Source organism: Agelaius tricolor, unplaced genomic scaffold (assembly GCF_023055355.1).
Source record: "Agelaius tricolor isolate 1412-34295 unplaced genomic scaffold, bAgeTri1.0.p SCAF_6, whole genome shotgun sequence".
Classification (NCBI taxonomy): domain Eukaryota; kingdom Metazoa; phylum Chordata; class Aves; order Passeriformes; family Icteridae; genus Agelaius; species Agelaius tricolor.
This window is the reverse complement of record NW_027269266.1, coordinates 2,919,597-2,935,482: the sequence shown is the minus strand read 5'-3', so window position 1 is coordinate 2,935,482 and position 15,886 is coordinate 2,919,597. Positions and strand designations below refer to the sequence as shown.

Genomic DNA, 15,886 nt, shown 5'->3' with positions numbered 1-15,886 from the left:
GTAACTATCAGTAACTATCTAGTGATAGATGCTGACAATCAACAGTATTCAAGTTCCTTAGCAGTTCATTTTTACCTGTAAGATTAATTGTTCATATACATATTGATGTGTGTGATGACACCTGGGTACGTATCATCTATTACTTACAAATGAGGAAAAACCTACCTGTAGTGCTACAAACTACTCCCTTCTTTTTTATTCTGCCACCTGACAACTTCATTTGGTGCCTTTAGCTCTCATTGTAGGAAGAAAAATATTATTTTTTCTCTTTTTGTCTCTGTGCTGTACACTTCAAGTGTGTTCCTGCTCTGCGATTGTCTTTTCATGCCAGTTTTTCTCTATGTAGTTTTTTGGTATGTGGAATTGCAGATATACATATTCACTGCAGCTTTTTTAATTCTGACATCTTTTGACATGTGAGGAACAAAACTACACAAGGTCCTGAATTAAAACACAGGCTACACAGAGAAATAATGTGTGTTCTGCTTCTTTACTTCTTACCCCCAATGTCTTCATTTTCTACCTCCTTCTCTGACCATGACTGCATGCTGGAGTGGTACTTTTACAAAACTGTCTGTTTAAACCCCAACATCATTTTCCCAACAAGTGGAGGCTACTCCAGAGCCCATTAATTTGCATGTAAAGCAATATGTGTTGTTCCTTGAGCATCATTTGACACTGGGATTTCATCAGTTATTTACCACCAAGTCATTCAATACCTTGTGACCCATTTTGGAACCTTCTCAAATGAGTTTCATCTGATTCAGAGTACAGCTAAGACAACATAAAGGGGCTGGCTTGGTTTGGGCTGTTTATGCAATTACCCCCTGAAAAAATTCAAATAAAGACTAAATTGAGAACAATCACACAGTTCTAAGATGAGCTTTTAATTTAGGTCTTACTTTAAAGTCTGTTTTTCTCATTGCAGGCATGCAAAATGTTATTCAAGCACAGTTTAGCAGAGAGGAGGCCAACAACTGTAAGGAATTTTAGCAACATCAAATGTTATTTTCTCTTATTTGTCCCCTGAGTGTAAAAGAAAAACTGAGTTTTACTTACATTACAATAATAATAGAAAAGTCCAAGCAGTTCCATGGATCTCTTAGAAAAGTAAATTCATTCCAAACAAATCCTCTTGCTACTACTTTAATCAATATTTCAGTAGAATAGACAGCAGTGAAAACATGTCTGAGGAGGAAAGTGTATATTAAAGTTACACAAATAAAAATATCAATGAGACTGATACACATTCAGGCACATTTCTATGTTTTCTCTGATTTAGTCCCTGCATGGAGATAAAAGTAGAAAATGTGAAGCAAAATAGGACAGGTTGCATTACTTTCAGAAGCATCATGGGAACAAGATGTCTTCCTGAATTTTAGTAATTTTTCCATATAAATCTACAAACACAAATATTCACATAAGCATATGATGCTATTTCTGGATGAAAGATAGCTCACATTTCCTTAGGAAACATTTTCAAGACTGTGTTTAAGTTCTAAAGCAGACTGGGAAAGTTCAAAGCCTCAGGCAGAACAAAAACAATAAAGATTTATTTCAGCCCGTAAAGTTTGCACATTTTATATATTTATTCTGACAAATACACTACAACTGAAAGAAATCCTACAGAAAATTAAGTTCTTACCATGCTTACTCCAAAATAAAAGGAATTAAAAATTACAGAACTTCTGAGGCTCCAGGCACATTTTCCAGATTTAATTCTGGAACATGAACTCAAGTTACACTGGATACAGTGCTCAAGTACCAAAGGAAGCAAGACATTACAAATAAGTGGCTTCCTAGTGGGAACAACAGACTTAGGAGTGTCACCAGGAAACAGAGGAAAGAACAGAATAAATATTTATTCCTTTATACCTTTTGCATGAGGCAACTACAACAGGCATTCAGGTTATTGCTCTAGAATGAGAGATATTACTGCAAAGTCTCTCAGAAAGATTTAATCCTCAAAAGGAAAAATGGGCCAACCTCCTATGTTACACCAGATGGCAAAATTAGGCCAGACAGAAAAAAGGGCATATGGTGAGAACCTCTAAGAAAAGGCACTGAATCTCCACAAAAGACTGGGTGATATAATAACAATCCTCAGCCTTCCTCAGGGGTCTATCCAAGAATTTTCAAGCCCCAGAATTAGACCACCACATTATTTAAATTTTTCAGTCCTACATGTTAGTATCCTTGGAAAAATAGTGAGCACATAGCCATTGAGGTACTTACTCAGTCCAGTAGGCTTCTACAAGAAGGTGAGGGATAGTCATAGCCATACAATTGAGTAACACAGTAAATGTAATAATGCCAAGAAAAACTGTGAATAGTAAGTCAAGGGAAAAACCTCTATATTATACAAAATGAGGTTCATGCAAGTTGCTGATTTCCACACACAAACACCACACAAGCATTCAAAAGATAACTTTTCATTTGAATATATTCAGAACTTATCATGTGTTTTCCAAAGAAAATTATAACAGAATCACAAATTATCCTGAGTTGGAAGGGACCCGCAAGGATTACCAAAATCCAATTCCTATTCTTGCTAAGGACCATCCCAAGAACCTCCCACCAAGATCAAATCTTCTCAGCTGGGTAAAATTCATGTTTTAAATTGAAAAATGAATTATCTGCACATGAAGATGGTTTTGGAAGTTAGGACACTAGTGGGGACATAACATGTCTGACATGTTCAGGTATGTTCACCTAAAAAGACCAATTTCCACTCATTAATAATTCCAAATAAAAGCAGAAGAAGCAGAAACAGAGGGACAGAATGACAGAAAATGGCACAGAATATTTTAATATTCAAATCATGGAAACCAATGAAAGGATATGAATGGATCAGAATTTTAATTGCCTTTTTTCTGACTGGATTAAAAGGACCAAATATAAACAAGGCAGGTGTGGCAGTAAACCGGAAAATAGTCCTCCTTTTATTTAACACCATAAAAGTCTATTAAAAAAAAAAAAAGATTCATAGTACATGAAACATTTGAATGAATTAAAAATTTCTGCAAAAATTACATGTTCAGTTTTTCAATTCTGCATCTTGAGCTATATCTAACTGCAGTTAGGAGCACAGCTTTCCTTTATTCTGACTTGGAGCTGTGACCTGATTATTCACATTTTGAAGGAAAGCAACTCTATTGAAGTTCATTATTGCCTGAGAGGAAGAAGCCATAATGGGAATGAATATGAAGAGCAAGTAATCATATTCATTTGGTCAAAGTAATTAAATTACTACTCTGGGACTGTAACAATGGCCTTAATACCTTACTCTTGGACAGTGTTACATGCTACAAGAGATTATTTACAAGATGCAGATTGTGCAGTACTGTCAAAATCCTGGACAGTCAAAGCAAATTTTTAATTTTGAAATATCTCTATATTGTCACATAACACTCTAAATTCCTTCTAAGCTACCTTAAGGTCCATGCAGCTCAGCACATTTGCCATATAGTAAAAATGAAATCTCTTGAATGAAAAACACAGTTTCCTAACTTTAATATAAATTTCTTCAACTCAGTCAACCTTAGTTCTTCTTCATCAATAGTATCACTTTGATTACTTTAAGAAAAGGGTATCTGGAAGATCAAAGTCTAAAGCATGTTCTCTGATAAAATTATTATGCTCCAATACCTTGTTGGCATACATTAAAACAGCAACTAGGACTGGATGGAACCTTCTGCTCTTCATATCAAGTCTTCTTTGACAGTAGTAATAATTTAAGTATTTAATTTAGAAGGGATTCCTAGACTATCTGCTTTATACACTGCTATAGTCAGCATCACCAACCACTTTGGAATAGCATGGAGTATGTGCAATATAAAGATGGAACAATAAACAAAACTCGTGAGACATAAAGTTACAGAAAATTAATTTAAGACAATGAAAGTACATAGGTTTGCTACACAGAGTAATGGAAACATCTCAAATGTGCCTCCCTTAATTTGTATAGTATTTGTAATTCAGTGAGAGCATCTGCAATTCCAGCGTGACCGACTGTTGGGCAGGCACTGTTTACACAACAGGGAGCTCAAGCCCACAGGCATCAGAGAAACTGCTCTGGAAAACAAAGCATCACTAATCCCAGAATATATTTACTATTAAAGTGCACCATTAACATATCATGTTTTCATAATTAACTTTGATTCTTGACTGGAATTTAAAATACCTCTTCATTCCATGATGCAGAACATATCTTAGAACTCCCCCCCAAAAGCTGTCAGTAATGTTCAAAGCTCTGTCTACAGAGCAATCAAACCCCAGCACCTCCTGAAGAGAGCTTTTACTATCCCTTAAGAGCTCAGTGGGCAAAAATTAAAAAAAAAAGAAGCTTTGGGAAGTTTTAACCTTGTGATCACTGTAGTATGGATCAAAATCCTCCAAGGGTTCCCCAACCAGCTCTGCAGGAATGTCTCCATACAGAGATGGCAACGTTTTGCAGATTTTCAGGTCAAGCTGAGGAGTAAGTTTATCTTCTTCAACTCCTTGTTCCTTAGTCTCCTTAGTCTTCTCTTTAACTTTGACTTGCTCCTTTTTTTTGTTGGCAATCCTTTCCTCGATTGCTGCCAAGGACTCGGGGGTGAATCGTCGAAACCTGTTAGCTTCTGACGGCCAAAACAAGGGATCCATTTTTCCTTCTGACTGTTTGTTTCCAGTACTAGAGGTAACTTAAGAAAGAAACTCTTGACAATTACAGAATACCAGAAATAACACACTGCTTTAATATCTATTAGATAAATTATTTTTTACTTGTCTGAAACTCCATGTCAAAATAGAATAAAATAGAGTAGAATATGAATAGACTATTTAAATTGAAAAGAATCTACAACGACCATCCAGCCCAACTGCTGACCAGTTCAGGGCTGACCATTGAAAGGTCTCGGGCACTGCCCAAGTGCCTCTTAAACACTGACAAGCCTGGGGCATCAACCATCCAGATGGTTGATGCCCCAGGCTTGTCAGTGTTTAAGAAGGAGCTGACAGGAAGCCTGTTCCAGTGTTTGACCACCCTTTTGACAAAGAAATGTTTCCTCATGTCCTATGTAAACCCCCTGCAGTGTGGCTTTGGACCATTCCCACATGTCCTATTGCTGGATCCCAGGGAGAAGAGCTCAGCACCTCATTCTCCACTTCCCCTTCTCAGGAAGCTGTAGATGAAGTCACTGACAGCCATGAGGTCACCCCTCAGCCTCCTTTTCCCAAAAGCAGACAAGCCCAAAGCCCTCACCAGCTCCTTGCAGGGCATTCCTTCCAGCCCTTCCACCAGCTTTGGTGCCCTCCTCTGGACACACTCAGGGACCTTCTCATCCTTCTTAAATTGCAGGGCCCAGAAGTGCCCACAGTGCTCCAGATAAGGCCACACCAACACTGGACACACTCAAGAACCTTCTCATCCTTCCTAAATTGCAGGGCCCAGAAGTGCCCACGGTGCTCCAGATGAGGCCACACCAACACTGGACACACTCAAGGACCTCCTCATCCTTCCTAAATTGCAGGGCCCAGAAGTGCCCACAGTGCTCCAGATGAGGCCACACCAACAATGGACACAGCAGGACAATCACCTCTTCTGAGCAGCTGCTCCTGCTGTGAGGCACCCATGATGAAAGGCAAATCAGGATATATATGAGGCACCCAAGATATAAGTCAAAACCAACTAGAATACATGGATTCAGAAGAATAAGTAATGAAAACCAGACCAAATAAAATCAACTACTTCATCTGGATCCACCACGTATGATTCAGGTTACAGAAGAGATACTTTTTTTCCTTTGCTTTTCCAGCTTGGAAGCATCAAGATCACACCTCTATCACAACTCTGACAATCATCTAATTGTTTCTCACTGTAAATTAAAGTACCAGCAGCCTTGCACCTCAGCTACTGCTCCTCTGTACTTCCTGAAAACAGAATTTAGTTCCACATGTCCCATCTTTAAGGCTCATCAGATCCATCCCTTCCACAGCAAGGCCAACACCAAAATCAGCTCAAGGCTTTTTCCAGTTGCATTTTCAATTACTCTGCTTGAGGTTTAAACCCCTGACAAAGGGGAAGGGTGGCAGTGAGAAGCACTGAGGTGACAAGGCAAATACTGTAAGTATTCAGTTACTAATGCCCAAATTTACCACAGAACTGTAGATGACAGCAATTTACATGACACCAGTTCTCATCCACAGAAGATGAAGAAAATTTTGACCCATTACAGAATGATTTGTCCTTTGTGACTCTCGTCAAAACCAATTACTTCCATTTAATAAACAATTTTGGTCACTGCCAAGTCTTTAAAACACTCTGCATTTTTGATTGCTGAGGTCCAGCTGTGCTGCTACTCCTTGTGAGCTCACATGTGGACCATGTTAGAAAATCAATATTCTCTTGCAATTACAGCTCTCATCTTTAGATGCAGATATATTTATTTTAAAAGAATATGCAAGCAAAAATGATTGTGTAATGATTTTGTTGGGGTTTATGGGACTTGGGAGGGTTTTTTTTTCTCCTCTGGGACCTTCCAAGCATGTTCAGATCTGACCAGGAACCACAGTCAGAGATCAGAATTCACCATGGTAACAAAATGGAAGTATATAACCAAAGAACTGTTACTTTGCCAAACCACACAGGCCCATTTCCAATTGAAAGCTCAAAAGATAAATTGAAATCAAGATGTTCTTTTTTTTTTTAATTTGCAATAACTCTAAGAAGATCAATTTTATCTTCAAAGTAGTTTTAAGGACAATAGAGAAACTCGGCTTTTAGGGAACTACGTCAGCTGAAATAAATTAAGCAAAGAAAATGGTTTTAGCAAATGCAAATATCAGTTTTGTACTAAGGATTTCAGAGCTGAATTTAAAAAAAAATTAAAAAAATGAGACAGAAGTATTGATCAAGAGCAAAAAGATGCAACACATTCCCTTCAGTAACTGTGACCAGAAGTCATAATTGGATAAACTTCCGTGGACATTCATGAGAGGATTTCTTCAGCAGACCTGTACCAGAAATGCACTGTGCTCACATGGAACAACAGAGTTCCTGGCCTTTGATCAACTGCCAAGTATTTATAGATTGTGACTTGGGTTAGGAAAAAGGAAGGTAAGAAGATGTACTGAAAAATCCTTCTAATACAAAGGACTAAAATTATATTAAAAAGACAGAGTGACAACTTGGGATTCCTGAGGCTCAGCTAAACTCAGCCACCTACCATATTCTGCTGAATTAATTGAATTTTTAAGGCAAGACTCTGAGGTAAAGTATTACTCTGAGAAATAATTTCAATTTTTGTGTGGGAAACAAAAACTTCCCTAGTAACTGATTCTAGGAGGGAAGATACAGAACAAGTTTTCTTAGTAGTAGCATAAGCACCAGCTTTATTCTAGAAACTGAGAGAAGAAACTTGGGTGTGTGACTACAAGCTAGAAAGAAATTGTAGGTCAATATGCACTATGTCAAAATGTTGCTGAGGCAGATGCAAGACTACTGATCTGTTAATTTCCAGTATAGAAAATGAAAGAAATTTGCATTTAAATTAAATTAAGAGTTGGAAATCCTACAACAGGTTTTGATATCTCTGGTCCTGTAGCAGAGACCAGTCCATCAATAACAGATACAAATGCACTGGTACCTTCAGTTACTAAAGGACCACTTTCTACAGGATCAGGGATGCATTAAGACATTTCCATTTTTAATTAAAGTGGAAATGACTTGGTTTTCTCATCTTGAGAGGAATTGCATTCAATGTGCAAAGTTAGGCATTGTTTGAGGTTAATCTAGTTGGTTTAAGGATGCTGTGAAAATGACACAGAATATTTTTATGTCAAAACCCAAGGGATTCCAGATATACTGATGAAATTTACGGAACAAATGACCTGCAAGGTACTAGAAAGGGATGAACAAATAGTCATTAAGTGAAACAGACACTGGGCACTACTAAAGTACAATTTGCTACTAAAATTTCTTAAGATAAAGAGTTTTTCTAGAATAGCAAAGCAATGCCAAAAATGAGTCTATTAATACAATGTTTTAGAGACATGAATTACAAAATGCTTGCTGGGGTACTGACTAAGTAGAGATGATAACTAACAAATTTAGACTTTTGGATTGAAAAGCAAAATACAAATTCAAGCCTTATATACAACTCCTTGATTTGGCTCCATTTGTATGAATTTCAGAACTCTTTTCAGCTCCCTAAAAGCACAGAGTTCCTTTTAAATGCAGCCACCAAACTATTGACCATAAGATATCAAAAATCCCCAAAAGTAGAATTGAAACTGATAAAACTGCTCAGTAAAATACTATAAAAGTCTGTAAGAGGCATTTATGAGATGTTTCTCAAAATAGGAAAATTAGTAGGAATGTAAATATAAAAATGTCCCTATTAGTGTTTCAATCTAGTTTTAGCATAGATTATAACCAATTCTGAGTGTCAAATTACTCAAATCAACTCCCTTGTCAAGGGCCACCAATTGAATATTTCCTGTGAGCACCTGGATCTGGAAAAAAAATAAAGAGTAAACCAACTGTAGTTTGGTTTTGGTGTGCATTTGGTATAGTCTTTCACACAGGAATAAAGAATAAAGATGTGTTCACCTCTTCACCTGAAATAAGAAAAAAAAAAAGAGAAAGCAGCTCACAGCAATACCTTATGAAACAGGACAGGAATTCCCTGTTTTCTATTCTGTACCTTGCCAAAAGCTTCTGCTATCATCTACTCAGTTTCAATAAGCAGAAAAAAAATTCTGTTTCTGATCACGATTTTCTTCTATTTAACTGCCAGTGATGGTGAACAGATCTAACAGATTTTAGTCCTTAGTAAAATCCAACTTGGACATTTAGAAGACAACTGCTGTTTCTAAAATACAAGGCCATTTCTTCCACCCAGCACTTTGTCCCCCATTCTCCACTTCTCACTCATCATCCCATCTCAAGGAAAAGTTTATGTTTGGATGGGTTGGATAAATATCTACCAATGCAGTTTTTGGGGGATCTTTTTCCTACCAGTGCAGTTTTCAGTGGGTTTTTTTTTTTTATTTTCTGGAGGGTTGTTTGGGGGTTTTTTTGGTGTTGTTTGGTTTGATTTTTTAACATGTGTAATAGACAAAGTTATTCACAATATCAATATAATATAATATAATATAATATAATATAATATAATATAATATACTCACTCATTACTTCCAAATTCAGAAATCTATGCAATGGGCTAGACTGTGCATTACTTAAACATCCTGAAAAAAAATCACTCACCAGTATTTTTGTGAGAAAAACATTCCAGACTTGTGCAGGTAAAGAAATTTTAGCATGTCAAGTTCAGTGTAAATAAGATTTGATAATAATAAAGCAAATTTCAGGAATACTCTGCATGAGGTGATATAACAACACAGAGCAGTCAGTAATTAATATGATAATAATTAACATGACACTAATTAATAGTAATTAATATGACAAATATATCAATGTTCAGTAAAATGTTTCACTGAGACATGTTAATTATAGGAAGGGCTACACGTTCACAGCAATGTAGTGGTTTTACATTCATGACAGATTTTCTTACATAGATGCTCCCTGTACCTAAAATAAAACCACATCTAATACTTGGAAACATGTCTGCACATATTTTATTTATATATAGACACACACATGTATACATATATCCCCAAATATTTTGATCAACTAGACATAGAATTAAATTAAGATAATCAGCAATTGAGATTTCTCTAGTATACAAATACTTAGCAAAAACAAAATACTTACAATATCCCCTTCAAACTAGACAAGCCTTCACACAGATTTCTGAAGGTAATGTTGGCTGGCTGTTATCTCCAAGGACACACAAAGTCTTGGTTTTTCTCACCTTCACCTTTCCATTCCCAACAACATCATTTCTCCTGAGCCAGCTCCCATGCAGAAAGTTTTCTTTGTAGCGGGATGCCTGTGGGAGGGATGGAGGGAGGAGCTTGGTTGCATTTCTGAAAACAGTAAATGAAATTTTGTGCTCTCACTGACAACACTGTAAGAAAGGGAAAAGCGTTTGGGTGATACTTTTGAAGAATAATCACTTAAATATTAATTAATTATTTTCTTTCTGCTGAAATCATAGTTACATTTATTAAAAGCAAAGATGGATTTTTGTTCAGTTGGAAATATATGTGTAAAATGGTAAGAAAGCAAAAGGTTTCCTATCTCACGTTTCATTCTAAGCTTTTAACCATGAAGTCATGCATTAAATATTGGCACAAAATTTGTCTTTCATTAAAACCTTTTGTTTAGAAATTAGAGTATGTATTACTATTTTTGTTCATTAATTTCCACTTTTTTATTATTCCCAGTCTCTGATATATGTTCATTATATCTTATACAGACAAAATCTGAAATTCAAATATACTATCTGTAATACACAAGACCAGAGCCCAAAATACATTCAATATCATGTCATAACCTCCAATAAAACCTACAAACCTTGTCTGAGCAAAATAAAAATCACAGCATTTATTCTCATATCTGAAATTACTTATTTATTTAAAAGTGATGTATAAAGCCTGCTAGCAACAAGTACTGGACAGTAACACACACCCACATTCATGGTAAGCCCTAATGGTAAGTACAGTTATTTCTCTTAATTACATCAACAGAACCCATTACTGTCTGAAATTTCTTTTCTTCTTTATTAAGTAGAATATAAATCTTTCCTATCATCTTTCCTGATGATTAGAGAGCTACTCTGGGTTTTGCATGAAGAATTCTGCTGGAGGAACTACGCTGTCCTTAAAAGCCAGGCAGCACTAATGCATGCAAAGAAACAAACAGTGATTAAAGACTATTCTGGATAAGTACAACTGCAGATAGTTTTAAAAGAAATAAAACTCCAAGTGTTCTGTGGTGCAAGCAGCATTAGGACATTTTAAGTGCCAGTGTAAGTTGTTTTTCTAGAAAGCAAGATTATGTTCTCAAGACAAGTTCAATTAAGAGAGCAAAATTTTCAAGATCACTCAAGCATCACTCTATAAAAGGTACTACATTTACAATGCTGTACCACTAAATGCAATAAAGATCCCTACCTGCATGTATTTATGCTGCTGTATCTTCTCCATCCATCTGGCCCTGTGAAAAATGGGGCACAGGGGATCAACACAGACCTCAGCACAGCAAAAAGGATTCCACTCCTTCTGGACACTGTAATGTTTAAAATCAAAAAAGGGAGAGCTCAGAAAAGAAGATTTTTTATCTGCAGCAGCTTAGGACTTGCAGCTAACCACAAAACACTCAGACAAGTTACTTCTCTTGTGCTACAGTGGAAAATTTCCTTTCTCCCATTAGGAAGACAGTTTCTTACAGTGGGAGAGGGCAGAAAACCAGCCTCAGAATAACAACACTCTGTTCTTCCCTTTTTCATTCATTATTCCTGTGGAAATAGGAGGAGGAAAATTGAGGAAATAAAAAAGCTGACGTTTAACAACAAAAAGATAATGTTTGTCATATAAGTTACTAAAATTAAATTCATTACAGAAATTACTGTTAATTTATTCACCATGCTCTTGACGTGGATCTGTTTCCTCCATTAACTGCAAAGTACAGCACTTTTCTTGTTCCTTTTTATTGCCAGAGCACAAGACAAATATTTCTTGTTGGTAGCATTAGCACACTACCATTAGCTTAATGACTAAGAGTGTACAGATGTCAAGAGCTGAATAAACCAGATTTTTGCATAATTAAATGTATCTTGTAACTGTGCCATAACTCTAAACATTAGTTGCTACTTTAAATTATGGATCAGAAATGCAGTCATGAAAGATTTCAAGGCATCTGACAGCTCATGCACACTTCATGACCCTCTCATCCTCAGGTTCCATCCAGCCACCTCCATCATTTTTCCTGTGTGTTTGAGACTTTCCCTCAATAGCTTGCTGACCATGGGACCCCTGCTGTGGGACACCTGAAATTCAGATCATCAAAAATCTCTTTATCACTACATAATCCTCCAAGATATATCTATATTATTAAGATACTCTGTCTCAAATTGGCTAAAATCACAAGCTGGACACAAGATCCCAGATGGATAAAAGAGGGAATGGAACAAGAATTTCAAACAAACAAATCATTGCCATCAGTTGATGTATCTGTAAACCTAATCCTGAAATGTGTGCACTGACCTTTCCAATAGTCTCTTTGTATGATTCATACAAGCACAGAAAGTTTGAGTAAAGAAGTGTTTTACAGAGACAAAATAAATACATTTACCAAAGATTTAATGGAGAAATCAACATTCCTTCACTTGCAAGTTAAAAACATCCAGTAACTTTGACCATAAGAGTTGGAAGGAAAACTAATAAAGCCTGAGAAACATATTTCATATTTTGAAGAAATGGCTCCTGCAAAAAAAAATCATACAATCCATAACTAGATCATGTCATCCATTGACAAAGAATGCTATTATATTTGATATAAAGTATCATTTTGAGTGTTTTAATTTAGGTCAAGATTCTCACAGAGGCAAATCACAACTGTTAATTACAGTTTATGGTTATGAGTTTATGGTTATGGTTCACTGTCCATTAGCCAGCACCAACCACAAGTGAGTCTGAGACAAACACAACGATGCCAATGATCTCCATTAGAATCAGCAAATGGAAATCACTCTTCACACAGAAAACCCCTCAAAACACAGAAAATTCAGCTGTGCACATAAAAGCAAAGAGGTGTGAACACAGACACCAAAATAGTCTCCTGAAAGCAAAATCTCAGACTCTGGAGAGCAGGGAATGGAAATCAAGTCAGAGCGAGCACAGGCAGATTCTGAGTTTTGTTAAAGATAGATCCACCACAGGAATAGAAGTTGTTTTCTTTGGGCATAATGAAAATCATAATCATAGTAAAAAGCTTTTATTAACAAAAATCAGTTGTTATTTTTGTCTCCTTACAAAATGCAAGGAAAAAATATTTCCAAGTAACTTAAGAGGTAAAAATCAGAAAGTTGCATTAAAGAGAAGGAACTGTTTAAATGTTGTAAACCTGAATAAGTGATTTTGTGACAGACAGAATTTCTCAACAGAAAATCATAAAGACTTGCAGATGAATGAGAGCTTTACTATTGGATGGCTTTTCAAGTTGAAGTTAAAACTAGTCAATGCAGACCAGTAAAATGGCACCAGTATTTAACAGGATGGATCATTTCCTACCAAAACAGCTTGTGAGCACCTGGGGCCTTCTCAAATACTCAAAATCAATGGTGTCTAATGGTCTTTGTTTTTGCATCCCCACCTTGCTTTATGTAGACAAGGAATTCACAGCTGATTTTCATAGGGCAATAATTCGTTATAACACAGATCTTGAGCACTGTGATACCTTAAATTTTAGCTTTCATATTTTCCAGATTCTGTACTGCATTGGTATATAACTCTGAACTTCATATCAAGTGTTAGCAAGTTGTCCTCACAGTTCAGTCACACAAAACAATCCTTTTCCAGTCCCAGAACCAAGGACACCGTTGAAGCTTCAGGCCCAAAAAGTAAAAACAAAAGTGAATTGAGGAGAGCAAACTGGGAGGATGGGACTGCATAACCTGGAGCTGTAATTGGACAATCAACCCCAATATGGAAATGGACCAAAACTTATAAAAGTGTGAAAACTCATGACTCAGAGTCCATCTTGGGTCCATCTTAGGTAGAGCCATGGCCAAGCTCTTGTCCTACCCAAGGTGTATCCTTTGAAGGCCTTTTATAAATCCCTACTTTATTCCTTTAACTCTGTCTAGCCTCTGTTCTAGGTAGCCTCTTTAGGCATCAAGTGTAAAAGTTACTAACTCAGATGCTAACAGCTCATAAATTATATTTATTACAAATTTATGTTTAAATATTCCTTGGTAATTCAAGGGTTTGCATTGGAGACACTTGCAATGAAAATTACCTGCAGAGATTTCTGTTTACTCTGGCTGCAGCTTCAGAGACTTTGCAATCCTCCTTCCTGTCTGTAACTGAAACTGGCACACAGGGAATGCAGTGCCCACAATTTGGGAAGCACTATAACCTCTGGAATATCACATTAAGAGTGATCTCTAAGTAATGCACACACATTTGTTACAATGCAAACTCAAATGTATCCTTTGTGGGCTGAACTAATTCAGCTGCTGGCCAGAAGTTTCGGGATTCCCCTTAATTTCAAGGGTGACTAATTTCAAGATGTAGAGGAGATTCCTGGAATGTCTTCTAAAACATCATAACCCTGGAACAAGAACAAAAGTAATAGGGAACATCAGGGAAAAAAAAAAAAGACGGGAAAATACAGAAATACATCTGCTTTGTTACACTTGAACACAGAATAACTAAATATTACATACACAGTAAAACCAAAACAATACACAGAGAAAATAGCATACAAAATCTCCAAAGGCACAAGTCCAGAAAAGAGGGGCTTTGGCAAATTATCTGTGAGATAAACAAAATGTGCAACTCAATCTTTCTTAGAAAAGATTCTAAGAGTCTAAAGGACATGCTGTATTTATCTAGACAATAATTTGCATGATTGCCATTTCCCTTTTCTCATGCTGCACAATGAAATAAGAAATCGACAGACATGAAATTTGGTATTTGGTAAATAGCTAATTGACTTTACAGAACAACAGGAAATAGCTTTTATGGTAAGTACACATTAAAGGCATTGTTACACAAAATAGCTTTCTGCCTAATGACCTAATGTACACTGAAGAAGTCTGAAAATGATCTCAGTGCCTGAAGTTCGAGTTATTCCGTCTGTTTCTTCTTAGTGTTCTGAAAAACAGGATTAGTATTTTTGAAGCATTTTACATTTCTCTAGAGTCAGATGCTAAGAGCAAAGTACTGCTGTTACAACCTCTGAAAGGTTTCCAGCATTCCTGATGTAGTCTCGTTAACACAGTTTATGAAGTCTCCCCTTCTATTGCATGGCCTCCAAACACAACCACGAAATGAGAAGCACCAAGAGGCCAGCAAAGGTTGAGATATTTGGTTTCACATCTATTTCTTACTGTACCTCCCTGTATGATTAAAGTCTAAACTTCAACATGTCAAGAGTGCAACTTGTAAAAAACTAAAATGGAGATGTTTTTGTGATTGCTGTGCAAGGCTTACACAGAGCCTGCTTTTCATATTGCCACACTGGCAGAAGAGGCTGGGGATGCATGGGAGGTTGGGAGGAGACACAGCCAGGACAGGTGACCCAAACTGGCCAAAGGGCTGTGGGAATCCTTAAAAATTAAGAGGTTTTTGGGAGAGCTGCAAAAGGTAGGACTCAGAGACAGCAGGACTGTGGTTAGAGCTAAGCAGTAGCCATGAGATAGGTCAGCAGAAAAATCATGTAAGAAGTAGAAAAGTAAGGACAAATAGAACAATGGTCTGTGTATTAACACTTGTCTAGAATAACTCCCTAAGCTGCAGAAAAGTTTATCTAACGAGATATTAGGAAGTTCTAAGCTTGATAATGGAGCTCTGTGCATTGTGTTTTAAGGCTTACAAGCAGGTATTGTATTCAGAATAAGCAAGCATTGTTTTAACCAAAGGTACCTGTGCTTATAGTGGTTGGATAGAACTACTGTCAATGTGCTTTTGCTTCATGTGATTGGTCAAAAAACTTTTAAAGTAAATTGTAACATGAAGTTCTTGGTCTGCTGCCTGGGATGTGAGCTGCTGGCATCTTCCCATTGTCATAACCATGTAATGAGGCTGATGCTGGAAAATAAACAGCTCAAGGCACGTTCCTAGCAGTCCCATCCCATTCATGATTTGCACATGGCCCCCAGCCAGTGATAAGGGATACTTCAGCCCATGTGACATCATGCTCAGGAAAAAGTGAGGGAAGAAGGAGGAAGGGGGGAACACTCAGACTGTTGGCATTTGTCTTCCCAAGTCACTGTTC

At 36.8% G+C, this 15,886-nt stretch overlaps 1 protein-coding gene across 1 annotated transcript in view; it reads right to left on the bottom strand.

The window, feature by feature from the left end:
- LOC139590791 (sodium channel protein type 5 subunit alpha-like) overlaps nt 1-11,236 on the bottom strand; it is a 39,757-nt gene extending 28,521 nt beyond the window's left edge. The window contains 6 exon segments of the mRNA XM_071428524.1: nt 1,060-1,188; nt 2,236-2,325; nt 2,844-2,962; nt 4,363-4,682; nt 9,755-9,932; nt 11,059-11,236. Of these exon segments, the coding sequence (XP_071284625.1) occupies nt 1,060-1,188; nt 2,236-2,325; nt 2,844-2,962; nt 4,363-4,644 (620 nt within the window). The 5' untranslated portion in view covers nt 4,645-4,682; nt 9,755-9,932; nt 11,059-11,236.
- Nucleotides 11,237-15,886: the final 4,650 nt, after the last annotated feature.